The following is a 23,938-nucleotide window of genomic DNA, read 5'->3' on the forward strand; positions in this document are numbered from 1 at the left end:
AAACGACTCAGCTGCCACAGGTTGGGTTCCTCTGGTTATTACCTGTCTTGCTCAGCTTTCATTTAATTGTATAATGGACGACACTGAATGGAATATGCAGACTTTTGGTTTCATTATAACTGCTTTATTTGCTTGCCAATTTAGTATTACATTTCTATAATATTTTATGCTTTTGCATTATATCTACCTTTTAACTGAAGAAATAGTTGAGGAATGTCATACAATTCTAATATGTAACTAGTTATTTTGGCTTGTGCCAACTGCCAAAGTAACCTGGGAATGTCATTACTGTCCATCTGTATTTCTACAAAATGCCTATACTTTGTGTACTTTATTTTTATGAACGCTGAAACTTTCCTTTTTTTTTGCTATGAAATAGGTCAATGGTGAAGTAAGTGGGAAAAGTGAGACCAGAGAGAGTGGTAAGTGTGTACCAATGAGACTCTATAAAGGTGATCGTTACTATTTATTTAGGGTAAACTTCAGATTTCACATGCTATAATCCTTAACATTATATCTAATGACATAAAAGCTTTACCATTTATTTCTAGCCTATATCATTTTATTGAAAGTGATTTGATAGGTACTATGTTTATGTACCACGGGAGCTGTTACATGAGTAACATTTGCCTCCCTACACAAAATGACAACGTAGAGTAGTACGTCATTGACAAGATCTGAAGCACACTGTGACTTCGTGTTCGTTCTAGGATGCAGTGTAGCATAATGGTGAAGAGCACAGCCTTTCAGGAGTTTGACTGCCCAGGTTTGAGTCCTGGCTCTTCCTCTGAATGTCTATGTGCTCCTGAGCAAGTAACGTAACATCTCTGCCTTGGTTTCCCCATCTGCCCAGTGGGGATAGCAGTACTTTTTTCATAGGATTTTTGTAAGATTTAAATGAGTAGTATATTGTGTTGGGCCTTTTTGACTAGAGAAACAAATCTAGTGGCACTCATAACTATATCAAGAAACTTTATATATCAGGAAAACATCCCAGCTCTGTCCAACTCAAAGCTGTATATCCAATACTAGTCCATAAGTCCCAGCCAGACTCACCCATTCACAAGCAGTGATGCAGAATGCAGGAATATCACAGGCCTGTGAGTGCAAAGTCTTGTAGATGCAGTGGCAGTGGGTGTATCGTCAGGGCTCTGGTCACTGTCAAGGTCAGCAAGTAGGAAGGTGAAGGCAGAGAGGGAGAGGTTCCCAGGGCCCTCCTTTTGAGAAGGTCATGCCCATAAAGAGTGAACTGATGTGAACAGGCTGTGAACTGATGGACAGGCTAAATTCCACCCCTACACTTCCATAGACCTTCAAGTTAGCATGAAATCATGTAACCACACACACACTCTGTATATCGTTGTTAGGTGCCGTCGAGTGTTTCTGACTCACAGAAGCCTAACAATGCAGTGAAACACTGCCTAGCTCAGTGTCCGCCTCACCGTCACTGTTGTGCTTGAGCAAGTTGCTGCAGCCACTGTGGGTGGTACATTGCATTGAGGGTGTTCCTCTCTCACGTTGACCTTTTACTTTCCCAAGCATGTTCATCTCCAGGCACGGGTCCCTCCTGATAATATGTCCAAAATACACAACCCAGAACATTGCCATTCCCGACGTTAAGGAGCATTCTGGCTGCTCTTCTGAGACAGATTGGCTCATCCTTCTGGCAGTCCATGGTGTACGGAGCATTCTTCGCCAACACCGTAATTCAAAAGCATCACTTTTCTGGTTTTTCTTATTCATTGTCCAGCTTCCACATGTCTTCAAGGCAATTAAAAATACTGTAGTTTGGATGATGCACACCTTAGACCACAAAATGACACCCTTGTCTTTTAACCCTTCAAACTTCAATTATAAGCTGTTATTTATGAGTCTAGGCTGTGGACCTAATCATTTGAGAATTTTCTTTAATTCCCTCCAAAAAAACAAACCCATAAGCCAGTTATTGATGCCTTAGTCACAAATAACAGGGCTTCAAAATGGTCGTGGAAAAATGAAAATTGAAGGTAAAGTAGTTTTTCCATGACCTTTGTGAAGGTCCCTTGCATGTGGCTTAAACAGCAAGACTTAGATATTGCTTTTGCCTTCTTTAAGAAGCTTTAGCTTAAACATAATTGTATGCAAACACGACAGGAAACTCTCACCTTAAAATGTTTTCATACAACAGTGTGAAGAGTGAACCGAGCTAGACATTGATCAGTTCATTTTAACCCTACAACCCCTGAATTTTTAATTTCAGGGAAACACATTTTTTATTCTTTACTTTCATAGTTAGCAATATACATATATATATATATATATATACACATACACACACACATTTAATTAAATGTTGCGAAAACGTCGCCCTTGGCGTTGTAGGGCTAAGATGAATTTTAACCAATATATACTTTTGTATCTTATCCTGCTCAGATTCTACTCTGGTCAGTGGTTTGTTCTCAGTTTGTTTAGTCTCTCGTCAAAATTATCATGCGGCTAGAGATAAAAGGAGGGTTGTTAACAGTTGTGGATATTTTAATTGGGCATTATTGTGACTACTGTTCCCATAGTTCACTGCTGAAGCAGTTTTTTGGTTTTTTTTTAAAAGTACTTTTTAATCTTCCCCTTAAGGTGAGATTTTTGACAGGTTGCCCTCATCCCCTGCCCCAGAAGCAAATAAATTAAAAATCCCATAAGTTTTAATGAGGTTTTTTATTTTAAACAAATGGACACGCGCACACACACAGGGTGGTAAAGCAGTCATTGTGTCTGCTCGCTGCGCGTCTGTAGACTGGATGGCACGTCATGTGGGCTCCATCACTGCTCTTCACCTCTGCTGCCGTCGTGAGAACGCAGCCCAGCCAACACATGGCCAGCGAGGCTTTCTCTGCTCCCCTGAAAACACGTGACCCTCGTTGCCAAACCCTGACATGGAAACCAAATAACAAGCCTCTGACCTGTTGGTCTAGGAGAGCTTGGAGGTAGATGGACTGTTTTTCAGAGACCCCAGACAATGTTGAGCCAGTTCAGGAAAATCTCAGCGTCTCTGCCCTGGTCAGTTCACAGCCATTGGTCTCTCATCCCATACCGGCACTGGCCCCTGCTCTCTAACAGCTTCATGGAACAAGTCACAAACTTCAAGGAGAAAGGGCTGTCTCTAATAGGAAAAAGTACACAGACACAAAGGACAAGATCCGAGAGGGGTCTAGACATACCTTCTATGGCCTCAGTGTCCTCTTGAGAGCAGATCATCTGCTCACTCTGACCCAGAAGCTCCAGTGAGCCGCCACCTCCAACACCACCTTTTCTTGGCCTCACCAGGTGACCATGATAGATTATATCATGAGTGACCACAGGCCCCCAGGTGGTCCTTCTGGTCAGACTCTCCCCCACACCCCCAACCCCCAGTTGACCTTGGGTGTAGTGCTACGCTCAGGAATCGGGACCAAATGCCAGATTGTGTACTACAAAGGCAGCCACACCTTTTACCCTGTAAGATCCCACCAGAGGCTTAAAATAATAATAATTTAGAACCTTTAGATAATTTTTAATCCTTAGACAGTTTTCTGGTTAGTACCTTTTTTCAAAAGTAGAATACAAATATTTTTTAATGTCCACACATTCATTTCCTTTGTTTCATTCTAGTAACAGAGTGAATACCTAATGTCATCGTCGTAATCCCAACATCAGGTTTTGGTGTTTGGGCCTGTATACATGGGGATTTTGAACTGTTTCTTGATAAATGTCAGAACATAACGCTTAATTTGAAAGGTAATAAGTGGTGTGGTGGGCTAACAGCTACGTGGCCTCGGATACACTGGATCTTCTAGGAAACGCTAGCCTTGTCCTCTGTGTGGTCATAGGAGGACACACAGAACTGGGGCTCCTTGTCATGTTTATGCTCTCTCTTCCAAGGGGCCATCACGGCAAAGGAGCTGTACACAATGATGATGGATAAAAGCATCAGCCTGATTATAATGGACGCTCGCAGGTGGCAGGATTATCAGGACTCCCATATTTTAAATTCTCTCAGTGTTCCCGAAGAAGCCGTCAGTCCAGGGTGGGTCATTTTCTGTTCAGAGGAAAACGGTAAACTGGACAGCAGTGTACGTTGCTACTTGCCAGCAGGCTCAATGTGGTAGTCTTTTCTTTTCCTGTTAACCTGTCTATCCTTTGCTCCTTTATGACATTCCTTCCCCTTATCGAAAGGTAAGTGTTAGGCTTAGGAACATTCTAGTTTGGCTGGTTGGGTTAAAAAAAAAAGCATATAGATACTTCTTAGTGAAACAGTATAGCTAAGTGATTTAAAAAGGGCAAATTATGAAGTCAGGTTATATTCAGATCATAACTGCCCCTTATCATATATATTACTTCTAGCTAATGAAATAACCTCTCTAAACACATTTTCCATTTGAAACATGATATTTCCATCTCAAAGAACTTTGAGGATTAATTGAGAAAACATATACTCTCTCTCACAAACAGGTAGCATAGTACCTGGCACTAATAAGGGTTTACTTTAAAATATATGTGTAGTGTTTGTTTGTATAGCTATGTATACACACACACACACACTGTACAATAAGATCCATTATCACAAATGGCTAAGCTAAAACTTCAGTCTGGGCTATTTTCACTATTTCAAGGGCTCTTATATACATTTGTCAGATAATCTCTCTAGGCATCAGTTTATAGGATTGGAGCAATTAAAATCAATGGTGGATTCTAGGGCTCATTTAAACAACATTGCGTGCATATACACATATATTTGATATTAAAACTTGCTAAGGTCTGGCACATTGCAGGTGCCTTATAAATGTTCACTTGAACAATTGAGTAATTTGTAATGTGCTGTTTTAAAATGAGATTAGCATGGTTTATCTGATCAAGTATGTAAATATGAGAGTATATACTCCATAGTTGAAGAGGTGGAGCAAATCATTAATTCATTTTGGATGGTATAATCTATATTCAGAAAGCTGGTGGTTTAGCTCAGTCTTTCCCAAGATGTGAGATCTGAGCAGCTGTAGACATCAAGATAACTTTTAGTGAAGATTAAATTACAATTAGTTGCATACCGAGAAAAGCATTCCCTCTTAATTTCTGATTGAGTCCTTGTGCCTTGGTTAAAGGAATCCCAGTTTGGTGCTAACACACATTTTAATATTTGCTGATCACCACTAGTCCTCCCTTTTTTAAAATACCAAATTAACAGCAAAAAAAGTATGATTGTCATATAATTTACATATCATACAGTTTAATCAATTTTGGAACATTTTCTTCCCATACTTATTGTTGTTAGCTCCCCATTTCCCCCCAACCTTACCTACCATGCCACTAGGTAATGATTAATCCAGTTACTATCTATAGATTTACCTATATTTTAACATACAGAAACAATACAAAACAGAAACCAACAACAATGACAAAACAGCCGAGAAAAACCTCAATCAAAAAGCAAGCAGAAAACATTAAAACTGAAACAACTTTAAAATGTGTTAAATGATAAATAAGGTGCTACATTTTACCCTAACTACATCTACCATAATCAGTTTTACAATGCTGTCTGATAGCAAAACTATTCACAGAAGAGCTTAATCAATGTGAGGAACCTGCAATTGGATTTTGGGCTTCCACTGTCGTCCATAGCTTCTGCAAACCGGCAATCTTTTTCCACAGAGAGCAGACTTGTGGGCTTGCTGTAGGCAGCAGTATCTACATTTAACTGATGCTTATTTTTTCATTGTCTGGTGTTTTACTTTTGCTTTAAATTGAAACAAACTTCAGTATTCATGTAAATTTGCTCCTATCCTAAGTGTTTAATGCAATGAATTTGCATAAATGGAATGTACCACATTTAAATAGCATTGAGACCAAGAAATATAACATGACCATTACTTCAGAAGCCCTGATAGGCCCCCATCAATCTACTCACACCTATTACTCTTAACCCCTCCCACCCAAGGGAAACCCAACTTCTTACAGAGTAGACTGGTTTTGTCTGTTTTTGTACTTTATCTGAATGGAATCATATAGTGTGTAGTCTTTTATGTCTGGTCCCCCCCACCCATACACACACACACAACTTTGTATTTGTGAGAGACATCCATTATTTTATGCAGTTTCCAATTGTTTATTCTCATTTCTATATAGTATTCCACAGTGTGAATATAGCCCAATTTTCTTACATTATATTTATAAAGATTATCTTTATTTCTCGTCTGTGATGCTGTTTTTCCCTTTATATGGAAATTATTTCATTAAAAAATAAACTTATTTAAATAAACGATATATTTTAATAAACATTTTAAATAATACGGAAAGTAAACAGCTGCATGCAGCATGTCGTGATGGTACTATGTGAAAGACTGAAGTTGAGAAACACCATTTGATGTTGCTGTTTTCTGGACAAACTGATCCTGAGAACAACGTTAAACAGATATCACTGGAGTGAGAAGGAGCCCTTGCGACTACTACATTACATTTTTTCTCTTTCTTTGTTGAGCAAGCATCCTTCTGATCTTTAATTGTGCTTCAGAAGACAGTACTGTGAGGTGATATCTCATGTTTCTGATTCTCTTATTTCTTTTTAAAAGTTCATAGAAAATAAGAGTAACCAACATTATTATATGAACAACAACTTTTTGTGTGTGTGTGAGAGTAGTCTTAAGTAATTTCAGTTTTATTTGTGGATATAAGTTTTTCCATTTTACATAGTTATTTACCTTTACCTAGTTTAACAGGATCGCCAGTTAAATATTGAAATTCATACCATAAGTGCTATGAATTCCCTTATCTAAGAAATGAATCTGGATTACTCATTTGTTCAATCAACAAAGATTTATTGAACATTTAGTATGAATTGGTATTGTTCCAAGTACTAGGGCTTAGCCACTGCGCAGACAAAGATCCTTACCTTCTTGGAACATATATTGTAGTGGGGATCTCGGGAGGGCGGTGAGACAGACAGCAAGCGTGACTGGTGTTGGAGTGCTGTGGAGACTGGAGTGTAGCGCCTGAAAGGCGGACATTAGCGTTCATCCACAGAGAGCTTGTCTTGAGGTGCAGGATGAGCGCTGCAGCGATCTGGAGGCCGTGGCTTCCAGACAGGAGCAAAGGCTCTTAGGCTGAATGAAGCAGGGCCTAACAAGAAGCCAGTGGCTGGAGTGAAGTTAGTGGGAGACAAGCAGTTGGAAACGAGGACATTAAAGAACGAGGATGGGGGGTAGGGGTGGTGACATATATATTAAGGGTTTATAGACCATTATAATGACTTTCGCTTTTGTGTGAGTTAAAAAGAAATGAATATCCTGTCTTACTATAGCTGATGTGATTCCGTACAGCTGATGCTATATAAGAGACAGCCTAGCAAAGCAGCTAAGAGCATGGGGCTGCCTGAGTTTGAATTCAGGTGGAACCTAATCAAGTTACTTAATCTTTTTGTGCTTCAGTTTCTCCACCTCCGAAATGGGGCTCACTTAATACCTACCTTATAAGGTGGTTCTAGAAGATTCAATGAGATATTTTTAGGACAATGCCAAGCACGTAGTAAGTGCTATAGGTATCAAACATTTCACTGTCATTAAGTCGATTCTGACTCATAGTGCCCCTAGTTGCAGGTATAGGAGAATTCAAATGTGACTAGTGGGTCTCCATTGTTTATAGTTGACTAAGGTCTTCAAATGATTTCGTTCATTTTTCATTGGTGACCATTTTTACTTAACGGATCAGAATCGAGCCTTGTTTTATTTTCTAATATTTACTTTTAATATGCCCCAATATTTTACAGTACTGAAGTGATTTTTTCCGTATCTTGTATTAGTGTGTGGACTTCTTATTTACCTTTGCCCAAATGTTAAATGTTAATACATTTCAGAAACACTGCTAATCGGATTGAAGAAAACCTTTCAGATGATTCTAAAACCACATGGAAGATGAGGGGGAATGTGGATTATGTGGTACTTCATGACTGGTTTAGTTCTTCAAAAGATTTACAGATTGGAACAACCCTACGGAGTCTGAAAGATGCGCTTTTCAAGGTTAGCAAGTTTGTTGCTAGGTTCATGATCATCATTAGCTTTTCCTTCTTACAAAGGAATGTTGACTAGCTGACCATCTTAGGACAAGACCCAGCATGCTTTGGTTGTAGTTCGTTTATTCAGATTCCAAAGATTCATTATGAATCACATAATAATAAAGCAGACTGATCTATCTTAAAAGTAAGCCCACTGCCATTACAACTTAAAGTGACCCTATATTGGGTTTCCAAGGCTTTGTAAAAAAAAAAAAGTTTAATGGTTTTATTGGGGGCTTTTACAGCTCATATAACAATCCATACATCCATTGTCAAGCACATTTGCACATATGTTGCCATCATCGTTTTCAAAACATTTTCTTTCTACTTGAGCCCATGGTATCAGCTCCTCATTTTTTTCCTTCCCTCCCCCACCCTCATGAGCCCGAGTTAAGGTTTTGTCCATCTTTATGTGAGGAGACAACCTCATCGTTCGTCCATGGAGCGGCCAGTGGATTTGAACCACTAACCTTGGGATTAGTTGTCCAGCACTTACCCCACAGTAACATCAGGGTGTGTGTGTGTGTGTGTGTGTGTGTGTGTGTGTGTGTGTGATAAAGCATATTAGAATTTTCAAAATTAATCTAAAACGTGTTTATATTTTTTAAGAATTAGACTTCAGAAGGCCAAGGAAGTTGTTCAAGTCATCAAGAAAATTAAGTTATTGAATACAAACATACTTTTTTTTTTATAAACATCCTTTTGTTGAATACAAAAACGATGATTTGATATGTATACCTTTACCTGATTCACAATAAATAAAAAGTTTGAGGGAAATAAAAGAAGTCACCAAGGTAAAAAGAGAGATGATTTCATAAATTAAAATTTAGGTATAAAGAAATACCTTAAGACAGAAGACAAGCAGAAAAATATTTACAACATGTAAGATAGTATTTTCTAGAACACCTAAAATCTGAAGACCTTTTACAAAAAAAATAAGAAAAACGATTTAAAGTGAAATAGTAAGATAGATAAGCCATGGTCATAGTACACAAACAGATAAGACGATGCAAAGGGGCATAAACATAAAAGCAGTCAGCTCTACTAAAAATCATCAAATGAAAATCAGTGCAATGGTACTTTCACTGATCACAGAGTATGAGAAATAATATCCAGCTTATTTTATTAGATAGTGGTAATTGTCTGCTGGTGAAAATGAAATTCTGCTGAAAGGAGTGTCAATTGACGCTACATCATATCTTCAAAACCTTAACACAGTGTGTGCTTTAAAATAGGGTTCTTGGCTTTGACCTACAAAGATGCCCATTTCAAAGAAGAAAAATGGTTTGGAACAACTGACTACCTATAAATAAAGTGGATGCCAGTCTTATTTTAGACCCCAATAACCCTCAAATTGAGTAAGGATGTAAATGTCTGGACTGAAACAATGGAATGCCAGAAAACATTGCTAGATGTTTTCGTTTTCTTGATCCCAAAGTGCCAGGAGAGAAGATCGATAAATTTGACCATGTGAAAAATACCACAAGGAAAGAAAATAGCAACCAGTGAAACTCTTTTAATATAGATGACAAAGCCTATTTTCCCAAATGTTCTGAGGATACTCACTCTTCACTGAGAAAGTTACAAGCAACTCAGTAGAAAAATGGAAAAATGATGAGGTGTGTTAAGTCCCAGAAGAATATAACCTGAGATGTAAACTTTCTTAACAAATACTAATGATAACAAATGATCATTTTTATCTGCTACTTTGTTAGAAAAATTTAGGATGAACATTTTCATACACGGTTGATACACAAATTGGCATAACTTTTTTTGAAAGACTGGGAGCATCTGCCAGACTGAATTGCACATGCTTTTTAAACCAGCAGTTCTGTTTGTTCTAGGAATTTGCCCTACACAAATATATATATATATATTACTAAATCTTTCAAAGTTTGGCAGCATGTATTAGAAAACCTGACATTTGTGTGCATTTGTTTAACGATTGTCATTGCGGGACTTTACCCTGAGGGTGACTGGGTGTGTGAGTGTGTGAAGGCTCTGGGTGTTTGTCTTGTCTATCTCACCACTCTTCATAATTTAAATGTGAAGAAATGGGGACTTACACAGGACTGATTAAAGTCTGTTGTGTGTGTATACAAAATTGAGTATTACGTAGTCATTACAAATGACTCAGATGTGTATGAATAAAAGATGTTCAAATAAAAAAATAGCATCATAAAGTTTGTTTTGTAAAAATGTGATTAAATAAAAATAAAACTTGTATCTATGTAGAAAATTGTCTTCAAAGATTAACCCCCAAATGCTAAAGTGAGATCTCTAGGTGATAAGGTTATGGGGAGGTTAATTTTCCAGGAAGACCATAGGTTGTAAGGCTTTAAAAACCTAATCCGTGTATCTAGTTTGTGTTTCTGTGTGTCTGCCTATTTTATTTTTTTGTGATTTGAATGAAAATGTACAAAGCAAATTTGTTTTCTGTTTGACAGTTCACAACTTTTAAAATTTTTTGATGACATTCATTTCAGTCCCCCCAATATAAGAGCCTCCCCCCCACTTCCTCCCCCTTTCCTGCCTTTTCCTGCCTTCTGAGCTTTATCCCTGGGCTAGTCTTGCCCTGATTGTCCGCCCTGTAGGTTTAGCTGATGTTTGGCCAAAAGTTGAACCATGGTAACTATTTATAATTTGAATTATACATTTGAGATACAAACTTGATATGATAGTCAACTTTTCATTTTATTTACATTGAACTGAGCTTAATTCTATGACTGAAAAGGGAGCCAGGGCCATCCTTAGTCTAGGTATTTTGATGCTAGACTTGGAAATTCTGGTTTGTCATGGGGTGGCCCTATTAAAGCGACTCTCCTTGTTTTATAGTGGGAGAGTAAGACTGTCCTGCGCAGCCAGCCGTTGGTGTTAGAGGGAGGCTATGAGAACTGGCTGCTCTGCTACCCTCAGTGCACCACAAATGCAAAAGTCACCCCGCCAGCGCGAGGCAGAAACGAGGAGGTGTTTGTCTCATGTATGTATGTGAACATGCAAGCTATTTCTGTCTTCAGAGAAACATGGGTGATAGGGTGTGCATTTGTCTTATTTAATAACGGTTTTCTTTGAGGCTTTGAAAATACAAGATGTCCATAGCCTAGAAATTAATGTTTTTTTTAAGATGGTATGGTTGTCACTTTCTTTTGTGTACATTTAACTGCCATAGACAGCATGCATGGGAAATGTAGCTCATGATTATGGAGCTTGCTATTCTGAAAACTTACTGTTACTCTTTTGGGGATTTTAGTGGATTTTACTTACCCCTCGCTGGAAGAACCTAAGCGTCCTGCCCAGACACCTCCTCCTCCTACACAAGTAACTGAAAATAAAGAACCGAAAACTGATCAAGATGAGAGAAAGGGACCCCTTGGTACACTGACTCCAGTAGAACCAGGCGCTACTTCCAGATCTGCTGTGTCATCTACAATTCAGCCCGCAACTCTTATAACGAGTGTTCCACAGGTATGTTCTTGATTTTCTTTCTCTTTTGTTAAATCTGTTATGGAAGTGAAATTTTGTACGTAACTTTTCCTATCTTAGAACAAAAAGTACAGTGAGAAGAATTTATATGTCTTTTGGGCCTCCACCCCCCCCTTTTTAAAAAAGTTTTATTGTCATTTAATCCACATATAACACAATTGAGTTGTTCAGTCATATCAAGAAGAGTGGTACAATCATTACCACAACCAATTTTTAAAATTTTTATTATTATTTTTCACAATCAATTTTAGAACACTTTCTTTTTTCCCCCTTGGTTAAATCACTTTTATAATGAGTTGTATAATCATCAGTTCTAGTACTCCCTCCCCCGCCCACATGCATTGTTTGCCTCCCCCGCCCCCTCACCCTCACTGTCTCCCATTCTCCACCCTTCCCTCCCCTGTCAACCCTTACATCAGTTCTTATCTCTATGCCTCTACTCCTCTGTGCTTCCCAAACTGAAAAACCCAACAGAAACAATCAAAAACAGAAGCAAAATAAAGTGGTAAGGATAGAATAATACTAATAATACAACGATAAAAATACAAATAGTGGGTAAGAAAGAAAAGACCACTGAATATTTAAAAGACCAGGGAAGAAATTTTTGTCGTGGTGCTAGAAAGAAACACTTGCACCAAGAAGAATTTCAGATTGCGTCAAGAGGGAGGTCAAGTGACAGTATCAAGTTCAGTCTAATCAGGACTACAGCAATCCCTATCTGATAGTAAAGCTGTTGGAGACCCTTGCCTGTGGCTAGATCTGCCAGAGGTGTCATCTGACTGGATACTTTGCAGATGGGGTTGGGGCCCCCACTGTCCTCCATAACCCTCTACAAATTGGGCCTTTACCATTTAGGCTCTGATACTTTTCCATTTGTCATATTTGACTTTTGTTATTGTTGTCTTTGGATCACACATGCTGGTGCGCTTCTTCTGTGTGGACTTAGTTGACCCCTCACTTAGATGGCCTTTTGTTTAAATACAAACCTTTAAGACTGGGGGGACCTTTTTTGTTACAATAATCTTTCATTGCAGTTAAGTCTTATTGACACAGCTTATGACAGGATGAATCATTCAAAGGCTTTCACACCAGTCCAGCACTCGCCCACTGCTGGTGGGACTGATGGAAGAGTGTACGGCCACAGGGGACTTGAGCAACCCTTTCAGGTTTCTGTGCTGCAATTTGACCATCACATTTTCCCAAATTTTGAAATTTATTTTCCTTGGTTCCACAATCCACACTCATGGAAGCAGCAGCCAAGAAATCAAATGGCACCATGGCATTGGAAAATGTACTGCAAAAACCTTAAAAGTACGAAAAGGCAAAGATGTCACTTGAGTACTAAGGTGACTGCACTTTCATTCCCTTTATACATGAGAAACTTGAACACCAAAGGTTATTGTTGTCTTTGATTTGTGGTGTTGGAGAAGAATACGGAATACGCACAAGGGGCTTACCAGCGAAACCAACAGACCTGTCTCGGGAGAACTCCAGCCATAGTGCTCTTTAACAACAAGATGACAAGACTTCATTTCACATGCTTTGGACATATTGTCAGGAGGAACCAATCTTTGGAGAAGGACATTATACTTGGAATGGTAGAGGGTCAACCAAGAAGAGAAAGACCCTCCACAAGATGGACCGACACCGTGGCAGCAAGAGTGGACCTGAGTGTGACAGCAATGATGAAGATGGGGCGTGGCTGGGCAGCTTGTTTCCTGGTACACAGAGTCCCTGTGAGTCAGAGCCAACACAGGGACCCTGACAACAGCCCATGCCCCTTACATGCAGTAGGTATGGGATACCGGTAGTTTGGTTGGGAAATAAAACTTTAGTTCTATTTTCTTAAGTAAGTAACCAAGATATTATCATTTGAAATGGTAAAGTTCTTTGTTTTCATTTGTGGAGTGTGTTTTAAGGATCTTCTATAGGAAACCCTTCTAAAGGAAGGGTTAGCAAGAGTAAGACGCAGATTCTGTCTGATGCTAGGAGGAGAGCGCTCTAGAAGATCATCTGTAGCATAAGACCCATCATCATCATCATCACTGTAGTAGTCATTAGAGTAAAGAGCAGGGGGAAATCCTAGCCAAGGGCATGGGCTGGGTCTTCATAGAGTCGACCATGTTTAAGCTGTTCCCTAGGGTCGGGGGTGGAGAGACCAGAAGAGGATTTGACTGAAGGCACAGGGTGCGCTAAAGGAACAGCCAGTGACTTGGCATGCTGACAAGTAGGTGACGGAGAGAGTAATGTGACAATAGATAAGATTAGGAAGATGGACAGGAGTCCTAACGAGAGACTTGTATCAAATTAATTTTTCATCTATACAAATAGGAAAACCATTGAAGATTTTTAAATTAAAAAGGGATTGAATCAGTTGTGTTTCTGAGGCTTTAGAATAATGGATTGAGCCACCAAAGTGTGGGTGGGCTAGCATTTCTGTTGCTTCCTGGTCCACCTTTTAATGTTCACTTCATTGCCTCGGTGCCTCTTCACTTGCGAACAAAACGTAGAAAAGAATAGAAAATAGATGTATTTATTATGAAGAGGCAAAAAGAAGTGAAGGAGGAAGGATAATTTTTCCCACTGACTCTTCTGCTTTCGTTTTCTTTAAATTTATTTTTAATTAGCAGTGAATACATATATCATTCCATGGCTCAGTCACATCAAGCAGTATTGTACAATTGCTACCACAATCAATTTCCAATCTGCTTTATTGTTTATATAAAATGTTTTGGAAAGATTGCATGTAGCTTGTTACTGATAGATGTATTCACAATGCTGAGTGGTCTTGTTCCAACAAAGCGCCTCCTCAGGAAGTGATGTGGTCACCTCTGACAGTGTACAGCGAGTGCACCATGAAACCGAGGTTATCAGCACTTGTGTCCCAAAAACCAGTTTAGTTTATGGGTTATTTATCTTGAAAGGTAGTAGTATCTCTTCTGGAAGTGATTGTAGACTATTTTACTCATTCCGACAATAAGGTAGTTGTTGACCTTATGTCAGACAGAGTCTCTGCCTTCCTGGAGGAAAAAGAAAATTTTACACATATCATTATTTACACAGAATTCAAGTGAGGTCAACAAGGGGAAGTGACAGGAATTTCGAGAGCATGTGTCAGGGGACTGGGCTCGTTCCAGTCCAAGATTTCAGGGAATTATTCTGAGGGAGAAATGCTGCAGCCAAGACCTGTTGCTCTGGTGGGCACTGTTTGGGTATAGAGATCTAGGTTGAGAAGGAGGATGGCATCTTTGAGGAATCCTTTGAAAGGTAAGTATGAGTGGTGTATAGAACAGTGATGAGGTCGGCAAGAGCGAGGCTTCACAAGGCCTCATAGGCCATGTGCAAAAGTAATTCTTTTTAATAAAGTTAATACAGAACTAGCCCCAACGGAGTAGAGATTAAACATGCCCCAAATGTGATAACTTTCCCCAAATGCAGTGGCACTCCATTATCCCTGCTATCAGCCACGATACCTCCCTGTAGTATAAGCCCTCTTGTCCAGGGTGTGGCAGTTTGCTGCAAGGTCTCATGGAGCTCACAGGTGTTAGGAACTGGTTCATGTGGTTGTAGGTGCTGGTCAGGTCCACATCCAAAGTGTAGTTATCTGTCTGGAGCAGGGGTGGAGAACGTCCAAAATCACCTACCACACGCCTCACCAAAGAGAAGCAATTCCAGCCATCACATTAGGGGTGAGTTAATTAAGTGTTGGGCCAAATATAGCAGGCTAATTTTGAAGTTGATCATTTTGCTTGGTCTGCACATGCTGTTACAAATATCCAAGTGACCCTTTACGGAAAAAAAGCTCCCCACTGCTGGTCTAGAGGGTCGTCCTCATCTATAAGGCTAGGCGATAATCCTCAACTCAAGTCCCAAGAGCCAGAGGTCATGCAGAGGCAAGAAGCAGCGTTTGCTTGCTTCTCTGGCTGCTCAGCTGGAAAAGGATATCACAGAGATGGCTTCGGTGGAGGTGTGCTTTTTGCCTTACCCCAAGGAAACGGGTGGTGGCTTGTGTTAGACCCTTTAGCAAGGTGGACACTCAAAGTAGATCCCACCATGATCCCATCATTAGCATACGTATAACGGGCTGTAAAATGAGATTGTAACCACTGGTATAGAAGTTGACAATACATCACACAAGGGAGGCTTGTGACTAGAAGGGCCGTGTTAAGTAATGATTTCAGATGTAATCTTAGTACGGTAGATAACGATTTAAAGTTGGATTTTAAGCAGGGGAGGGCCTTAATCAGACTTGTGTTGTACATGATTGACGACGCTGTGGAGGAGTCATGGTGGTGTAGTGGTTAAGGGCTGGACTTCCAAAGCACCAGCAGCTCCACAGGAGGAGGACTGTGCTTTCTACTTCCGGAAACAGTCTTGGGAATCCACAGGGGGTCGCCATGAGTCAGCATTGACTCACTGGCATCCAGGAGAGTTGAACTACAATGTGGAGAAATAGATTGATGATCTAGGCAACCAGGTGGTAACTGAGAGGATGTTGGCATGGACTTGGCTGGCGGTGGTTGGTCTAAACACAGATCCCAGGAAAGTCATCAGTGTAAGAAGCTGGATGAGCATATCATAGAGGACTTTCAGGTAACCAGTCCAGTGCCTGTGAGAGAAGGACCAATGGAAGGTGACCCTACTTGTGGAGGGAACTCATGAGTAGTTCTCACATGAAGATGTTGAGTAGGCAGTGGATATATGAAAACAGAACCTCAGTCTAGGGATACCCAGGTCTAGCTTTTAGGTTTTAGAATGGCATATTAACTCTTTTATCTACAGAATATATCAGGGTGAATTAAAAGTGTAGAGCTAAGAAGAAGTATGGGTGGCATTTAGATACCTTCCACGCAGGATCGACCCTAAGAGAAACCTTGACATAGAGTGATTGACAAATAGGCATTCTGGCAGATGTTGTCTCCCCCAAAATGATGGTTCTTTTATCACAGTTTCAAGAACTGAAGTTACATTCCTGAATTTTGACAGAATCTTATTTTGCTCTGTTTTTGTTACTGTAGATTGATCGTACTAAAAAACCACTAGTAAAACCACCAGATGATCTTAATATAAAATCTGAACGTGCAGACCAGGAGCAGCAGTCTCCTCAGGACGGGAAAGGCGTTCCCGATCGTTCCACTAAGCCCGCATTCACTCCAGCAACTGCTCTGCTGACAGACGAAGAGAAGGCTCGCGTTCACGCAGAAACGGCTCTTCTGATGGAGAAAAACAAGCAGGAGAAGGAGCTCCGAGAACGGCAACGGGAAGAACAAAAAGAGAAACTGAGGAGTGAAGAGCAAGAACAAAAAGCAAGAATGCAACAAGCCGAAGAAAAGGAAGTGTTAGAAAAGGAACAGAAGCGAAAAGAAGAGACAGAAAAGCGAGAAAGGGAGCAGGCCAAGAAAGAAGAGCGAGAACCCTCAGGAACGGGCAGCAAAGAAATAACCGGCGGGAAGAGACAAAGTAAAAGTGAGCATGAGACGGCCGATGCCAGGAAGCCCATGGAAGACAGAGGGAAGGGGTGTCCAACCCCAGACGCACAGAGAAGGTCAACAGGAGGCGTGCCCCAGGCGCCTGCGGCCGAAGACTCCAGTCCGGGCAAGGTAAGTCCAAGCACATAGCGTTTGGCCAACGAAGTGAAATGAAATGTACGTAAAAAGCTAGCTCTGGTGCTGTTCCATAGCCAGAACAGACATTTAGAATGGTCGTCTGGAGCGTGACCGGTTTGTCCTGACGCCCCTTTGAGGCCAGTGGCGTACCTTTATAAAATGGTGGGACCGCAGTTGCTTTCTGTGTCTATGGCTAGCAACATACTCTAATAATGGAGATAAACTGCTACGTCCCCATTTTGATGTGTGTTCGTCTGGGTACTTCAGAGAAACAAATCCACAGAAACTCGTGTACAAGAGAGAGTTTTATATAAAGGGTAAGTGCGCATCAAGAAAACATCCCAACCCAGTGCTGCCCAAGCCCACAAGTCCAACATTAACCCATATGTCCAACACCAATCCACAAAGTCCTCCTCCATCTCACAAAACACACACAATGATGCAGACTGCAGGAGGAAAGCTGAGTCAGTGAACGCATAAACATTTCAGCGCTGGCAGGGGTCTCCACACAGCTGCTCCAGCACCCAGGGCTGCATCGAGGTAGGTCCATGTGGCTTCTCCTCAGGGATGTCTTGTAGGAAGTGAGCCTTGCCAGTCGAAGCAGGGAGCTGCTAAGGTAGCTGCACCCTGGTCCGACCTGCAAGAGACCCGAGAAATAGAAAGGCGAGGCTCACCACGCCATTTATCCCTCTACCCTTCAGTTAACCCCACATGTGTTTTATCAGCCAGGTTGGCACAATAATCTTTAACTATGTCAATGTGTCATACACTCATCAGATTAGAAGACCCAAAGTGAAACACAGTTTCTCTCACACTATGGAAGGATTAAATGCCAGATAATTTTACAATAGAATTTGTGTTCATTTAGAATATGTCTCAAATCCATGACAGCTAAACAAGCCAATGTTTTCTTTAAATATAATGATTTGGGGGGGGGCGGGTATTTCTATATCATTTGTCTCTTTATAATTCCTGTAATGTTGTTAATAAACCATTCTCATTCAGTTATAAACTAAGAAATTTGGTATTACTACTTTCCAGTCATTTCTGACTCATAGCAACCCTATACAATAACTATCCCTGTGATATACAAATGTGCTTGATACATTCAATGTATGGATTGTTAGAAGAGCTCTAACAGCCCCCAATTGAATTATTTATAAAAAAAAGAAGAAAAAGAAATGTCCCTGTGGATTTCTGAGATTGTAAATCTTTCTGAGAGTAGAAAGCCTCATCTTTCTCCCACAGAGCTCCTGGTGGTTTCAAACTGCTGACCTCCTGTTTAGTAACTTAATCCACTGTGCTACCAGGGCTTCAGATTTTGGTTAAAAATCAAAATTGATCCCATAGTTTTGGGGGGTTATCTTTGTGTTCTAACGTATTATTATTTTCAGTTTTTTTGTTTAATTTTGTAGCTTACAATATATTTTTCTTTTGAGCTCAAAATAAGTTTTTCTAATAGCAGGAGCCATTATAGCCCTTTTTACAGATGTGTAAATGGAAATGCAGCTGTTGGTAGTATAAAGGTGACTTCTGATGGGAGCTTAAATGCCAGCCCTGCAACATGCCCCTGTCTGTATTTCTCATGCAGCATTTAGCCTTATTACAAATACCAGAAATTCACTGATGTTACTTTGATCCAAGGGACACTTACCTGGTGATTTTAACGATCAAAATGGTAGTTCCCATGCAAAAAATTGAAGTACTCAAAATTGGGGGCACGAAACCCATGCACTAAAATCTCTCGGCGTCCTTCAATGGAGATGGAGAGCTGTGAACACTTGTTTTAAGAGACAGCTTAACTGGAGAGGGAGAGAGGAACCAAACTTCATCCTGGTGCGCCAAGACGGGACATGCCGGCATGAAGCAGGGAGCCAATAGAGAGGTCTGCGGGGCCGGCCCGAATCCCAACTACATGGACACCCCCTTTCCCCCCCCCAGAAGAATGCACTACAGAAGACAGCACTGAAGCTATACCTCGGGGAGAGGGGCACGTTTGATCAGAGGACAGGAGCAAACGAAAAGGGAAGGAGAGAAAGTGGAACACATCCTGTCCCACCAAGCCCCGGAGATGATATTCCTGCTCAGAGCAGCCAGTGCACAGAGAGGACCATAGGGCCGGCCCCACCATGGGACAAGATGGCCCTCATTGACCCATATCACTATGAGGGACAACACTGGAAGCACAGTGTGGGAATTGTGCCGATCTGACCACAACCACACAGGGGCGAAACTAAGGGCGTGCAACAGAACAGCAAGGGGAGCAAAGCAGTGAAGTCCCTGGAGAATACCAAAAATAGACTTTGGGGCCATGACGTGGCTCCCCATCAGACTCAACAGGAAAACACTCCTAAAGGTGAACAAATAGACCTGGAACTATTTATAGGCTTTTCTTTTGTTGTTGTTGTTTTATTTTGTTGTTTTGCTCTGCCTTGTTTTTGTGCTTATTACTTTCTCTGCATGTCTATCTAGATAAGATAGGTGGGATAAACAATCTGGAGGGGGAAAGGTAGGGGAAAGGAAGTGGGTGTTAACAAACCGAAGGACAAGGGAACAACAAGTGATGTAAAATCGATGCCAAGGAGGGCGTAGGATGGCTGGTAGGGCTTGATCAAGGGCAGTGTAGCTGAGTGGAATTACTGAAACCCGAATGAAGGCCAAACATGATAGTGGGACAAGAGGTAAATAAAAGGAAATAGAGGAAAGAACTAGGAGGCAAAGGACAGGCATGTATATATGTTAATATATTTATATATAATTATAGGGAAATCTATGTACATCCATTTATATGTTAAGTATCAAGGTTGCAAAACATCATTGGGCCTCTACTCAAGTACTCCCCCCAATACAAGAACAGTTTGTTCTAATGACCTGGCATTCTGTGATGCTCAGCTTCCTGACACGATCGCTGAAGACAAAATGGGTTCATAGCAAATGTGAAGTAACCTGATGGTGCCCGGTCATCAAAAGATATAGCGTCTGGGGTCTTAAAAACTTGAAGATAAACAAGCAGCCATCTAGCTCAGAAGCACCAAAGCCCACATGGAAGAAGCACACCAGCCTGTGTGGTCACAAGTTTTTTGTAGGATCACGTATTAGATATCAAAGAACAAAAAAAATCATATCACTGTTTATGAGTAGATACCCAAAGCCCATCTAGGCAACTGGACATCCCCTTACAGAAGGGTCATGGGGAGAAAACGAACCAGTCAGGGTGCAGTGTAGCAAAGATGAAACGTACAAATTTTCTCTAGTTCTTTAATGCTTCCTCTCTCACCGCCCCCACTATCATGATCGCATTTCTACCCTACACATCCGGCTAGACCAGAGGATGTACACTGGTACAAATTGGAATTGGAAACACAGGGAATCCAGGACAGATGAACCCCTCAGGACCAATAATGAGAGTAGTGATACCAGGAGGGGCGGGGAAGGTGGGGGAGAAAGGAGGAACTCATCACAACGATCTACATATAACTCCCTCCCTGGGGGATGGACAACAGAAAAGTGAGTAAAGGGAGACATCGGACAGTATAAGACATGGAAAAATAATAATTTATAAATTATCAGGGGGGAGGGGAGGAGGGGGAAATTGAGCTGATTCCAAGGGCTCAAGTAAAAAGAAACTGTTTTGAGAATGATAATGGCAACAAATGTACAAATGTGCTTCATACAATTGATGGGTGCATTGATTGTGATAAGTTATACGAGTCCTCAATAAAATGTTTTTTAAAGAAACAAAAAAAAGCTAATGGTGCCTCGCTATCAAAAGACAAAGCTTCCAAGATAAACAAGCGGCCATCTAGCTGAGAAGCAAGAAAGTCAACATGGAAGAAGCACACCAGCCTGTGTGATCATGAGGTATTGATGGGACAGAAGGGTTACAAGGAAGAGACGAGCCAGTCAGGTTGCAGTATAGCACCAATGAAACATAAACTTTTCCTCTAGTTCTTTAATGCCTCTCCCTCCCCTCCCCCCCATCATGATTCCAATTCTACCTTACAAATCTGGCTAGACCACATGTACACGGGTACAGATTAGAACTGGAAGCACAGAGAATCCAGGACAGATAAACCCTTCAGGACCAATAATGAGAGTAGTGATACCAGGAAGGGAAGGGGAAGGTGGGAGGAGAAAGGAGGAACCAAGCGCAAGGATCTACATATCCCTCTCCCTGGGGGATGGACAACAGAAAAGTGGGTGAAAGACCGGTCAGTGTAAGACGTAGAAAAATAATAACATAAATTATGAAAGGGTTTGGGAGGGAGGGAAAAAAATGAGCTGATACCAAGGGCTCAAGTAGAAAATGTTTTGAGAATGGTGATGGCTACAAACGTGCTTGACACAGTGGATGGATGTGTGGATTGTGAGCAGTGCTGCATGAGCCTCCAATAAAATGAGAGAAAAAGACAAACTATTCGTTGAATATATTCTACTTATACACCAAACACTTGCCTTAAATTTTCATATTTATTCTTAATGACAGCCCCACAATGTACAATGAAACTGAAGCTTCAAGGTTAAGTAATTTGCCTAAGATTGCACTGGTAGATTCCAAGCCACTTCCTGCCCAGCATGCTTTGCTGAGGCTGCCCTGAGAGCCAAGAGCGTTCACATTCCTGGGCTTCTGTGGTGTAGGTGTCAAATAACCCTGTAGATCTAAAGAGCCCCGAGATTATCACTATAATTAATGATGTGTGCTATAAAAGAGTGAAAAATCATTAAGATTGCATTCGTTGCATGCTTCATTTTTCCATTATTATTTTAAGCCCCCTAAGAAATCATATCTTCAATATGTTCCAGAAAACATAAAATGGGTTTGCACTTTTGAATATTGCTCTATAAAATCTTATAATCTCTTCATTTTCTTTAATACTTGAATTTTTTTTAGCATGACCCCTTTCAAGGTCATCAAAATCATATGGGATGTCATTAAAAAGCTAGTGTTCAAATGAGGCCCCAGTAAGGGACACTCCCCAGGCACATGGCCATGTACTGGGAGTCAGGGAGTCTCCTTTGGTTTTCATCCTTTTTAACTCCCTCTGATTTGTCCATTTCTCCATTCTTTAGAATGTTAGGAAATTTCATGTGGGTTTTTTTTTGGTTTTTAACATTTATTGGGAGCTCGTATAATTCTTTTCACAATCCATACATCAGTTGAGTCAGGCATGTTTTGTACATACATTGTCTTCATTCTTTTCTAGACATTTACTTTCTATTGAGCCCTTGTTATCAGCACTCTTTTCCCCTTCTCGCTTCACCTCCACCCTCGTAATCTCCTGATGGATCGTACATTGTTACTGTTTTTCAGGTGGGTTTACACCTTTAATTGAGAGTACATGTTAATTTGATGGTTACATGGAATGAAACATTCAGAGATCTTATTTTCTCGTGTGTTCTTAGTCTAATGGAGAGGGGTTTTTTCGTTGTTAGCTAGTGATATATTTTTATTAGGAAAAATTATAATCTTCTTTTACTTCTGAAGTTTTAACAATTTTCCAGTTGGTTAAAATTAAAGGACAGCAAGAAGGTGGAACTCTAAAGCCAGGAACTTTTAGCGAGAATACAGAGGATTCTGAAAGAAATAAAGTACGTAGTCCATGGTAGTTGGAGGAAGACATGGATCGGTAACTTGTACGGTTATCTTAAGCATATTGCCATTCTCCGTCTTGAGCGAGGTCTCTGAAGGAGATGGCTGCCATCTTTGGTAGCCATTTTTATTTGTTTTGTGTGGTCAATCCATTGGCCTGCTAGGGGAATAGAAGTTTGTCTTCCTACTTAAAGCTCAACAATGTATTCTGTTCCTTTTAGAAAGTAGAAAATTCCACAGGGCTTTTTAAAGACATCTTTGTCTTTAGTCTTAAGTTCGTTGAGGCATCATTTATGAACCGTAACATTCACCCATTTTTACGGCCCCGTCTATTGATGTTTAATCACCTACAGATTGTGAAACTCTGATCACAGCCAACTTTAAAACCTTCTTCACACAAGGAAGATGCGTAGTCATCAGTGGAATTATACAATTTTATTTTGCATAGTGATTTTGAAACTAAAGATTACTACATCGCATTCCATGATATGGTTAATAGCACATTTATCCATTTATCAGTTGATGAATATGTGGATTGCACCTACTTTGGGTCTATTATGAATAATGCTGCTATGAATATTCCTTAAAACTGCCAAGTGTTTTGCAAAGTACCTACCCACAAGATGTTCCCACTGGCAGCGTAGGAGACTTCCTGTTGCTGAGCATTTTCATTGATAGTTCTTTTATGTTTGTTTTATTTTTTATTACTTTTAAAATTTCACCCATTCTGGGTATTAAGTGAGATCTCATTATGGTGTTTTTGTTGTTGTTGAGAATAGATATACAGTGAACCCTCGTTTATCGCGGTTAATCGGTTCTAGACCCTACCGTGATAAATGAAATTCCGCGAAGTAGGATTCCTTATTTGTAAATCAAACATTTTCGTAGTTAGAGCATAGAGGACATGAAAAAACACCCTTTAGTCACCATTACACTCGTATTACCCAATTTATTAAACGAAAAAGGGAAAATACAGTAAAACATTTTGGACGTTACAATTATCATTTATTATTTATTATATTATTTATGGCATCAAGCGTGTACAGTATGAGCCAATCAGTGGCAGTAATGACAGAGCATGCGCTGTTACGCAAAAACCGCGGTAAGAGTGAAGCCGCGGAAGTCGAAGCGCGAAGTGGCGAGGGTTCACTGTAGATGAATATACACCAATTCAGTAGCTTCTACATGTACATTGAATTAGGCGCC

The 23,938-nt window shown here is 40.4% G+C and overlaps 1 protein-coding gene across 1 annotated transcript in view; it reads left to right on the top strand.

Moving 5' to 3' along the window:
- USP8 (ubiquitin specific peptidase 8) overlaps positions 1–23,938 on the top strand; it is a 68,723-nt gene that overhangs the window by 36,389 nt on the left and 8,396 nt on the right. Inside the window, exons 6-11 of the mRNA XM_045286452.1 lie at positions 380–422; positions 3,895–4,039; positions 7,856–8,018; positions 10,889–11,033; positions 11,304–11,518; positions 16,555–17,136. Coding sequence (XP_045142387.1) covers positions 380–422; positions 3,895–4,039; positions 7,856–8,018; positions 10,889–11,033; positions 11,304–11,518; positions 16,555–17,136 — 1,293 coding nt within the window. The remainder of the gene's footprint in view (positions 1–379; positions 423–3,894; positions 4,040–7,855; positions 8,019–10,888; positions 11,034–11,303; positions 11,519–16,554; positions 17,137–23,938) is intronic.

The sequence above is a fragment of the Echinops telfairi genome, unplaced genomic scaffold, assembly GCF_000313985.2.
Source record: "Echinops telfairi isolate 266 unplaced genomic scaffold, ASM31398v2 ScPeMD7_8;HRSCAF=38, whole genome shotgun sequence".
In the NCBI taxonomy this organism is placed as follows: Eukaryota; Metazoa; Chordata; class Mammalia; order Afrosoricida; family Tenrecidae; genus Echinops; species Echinops telfairi.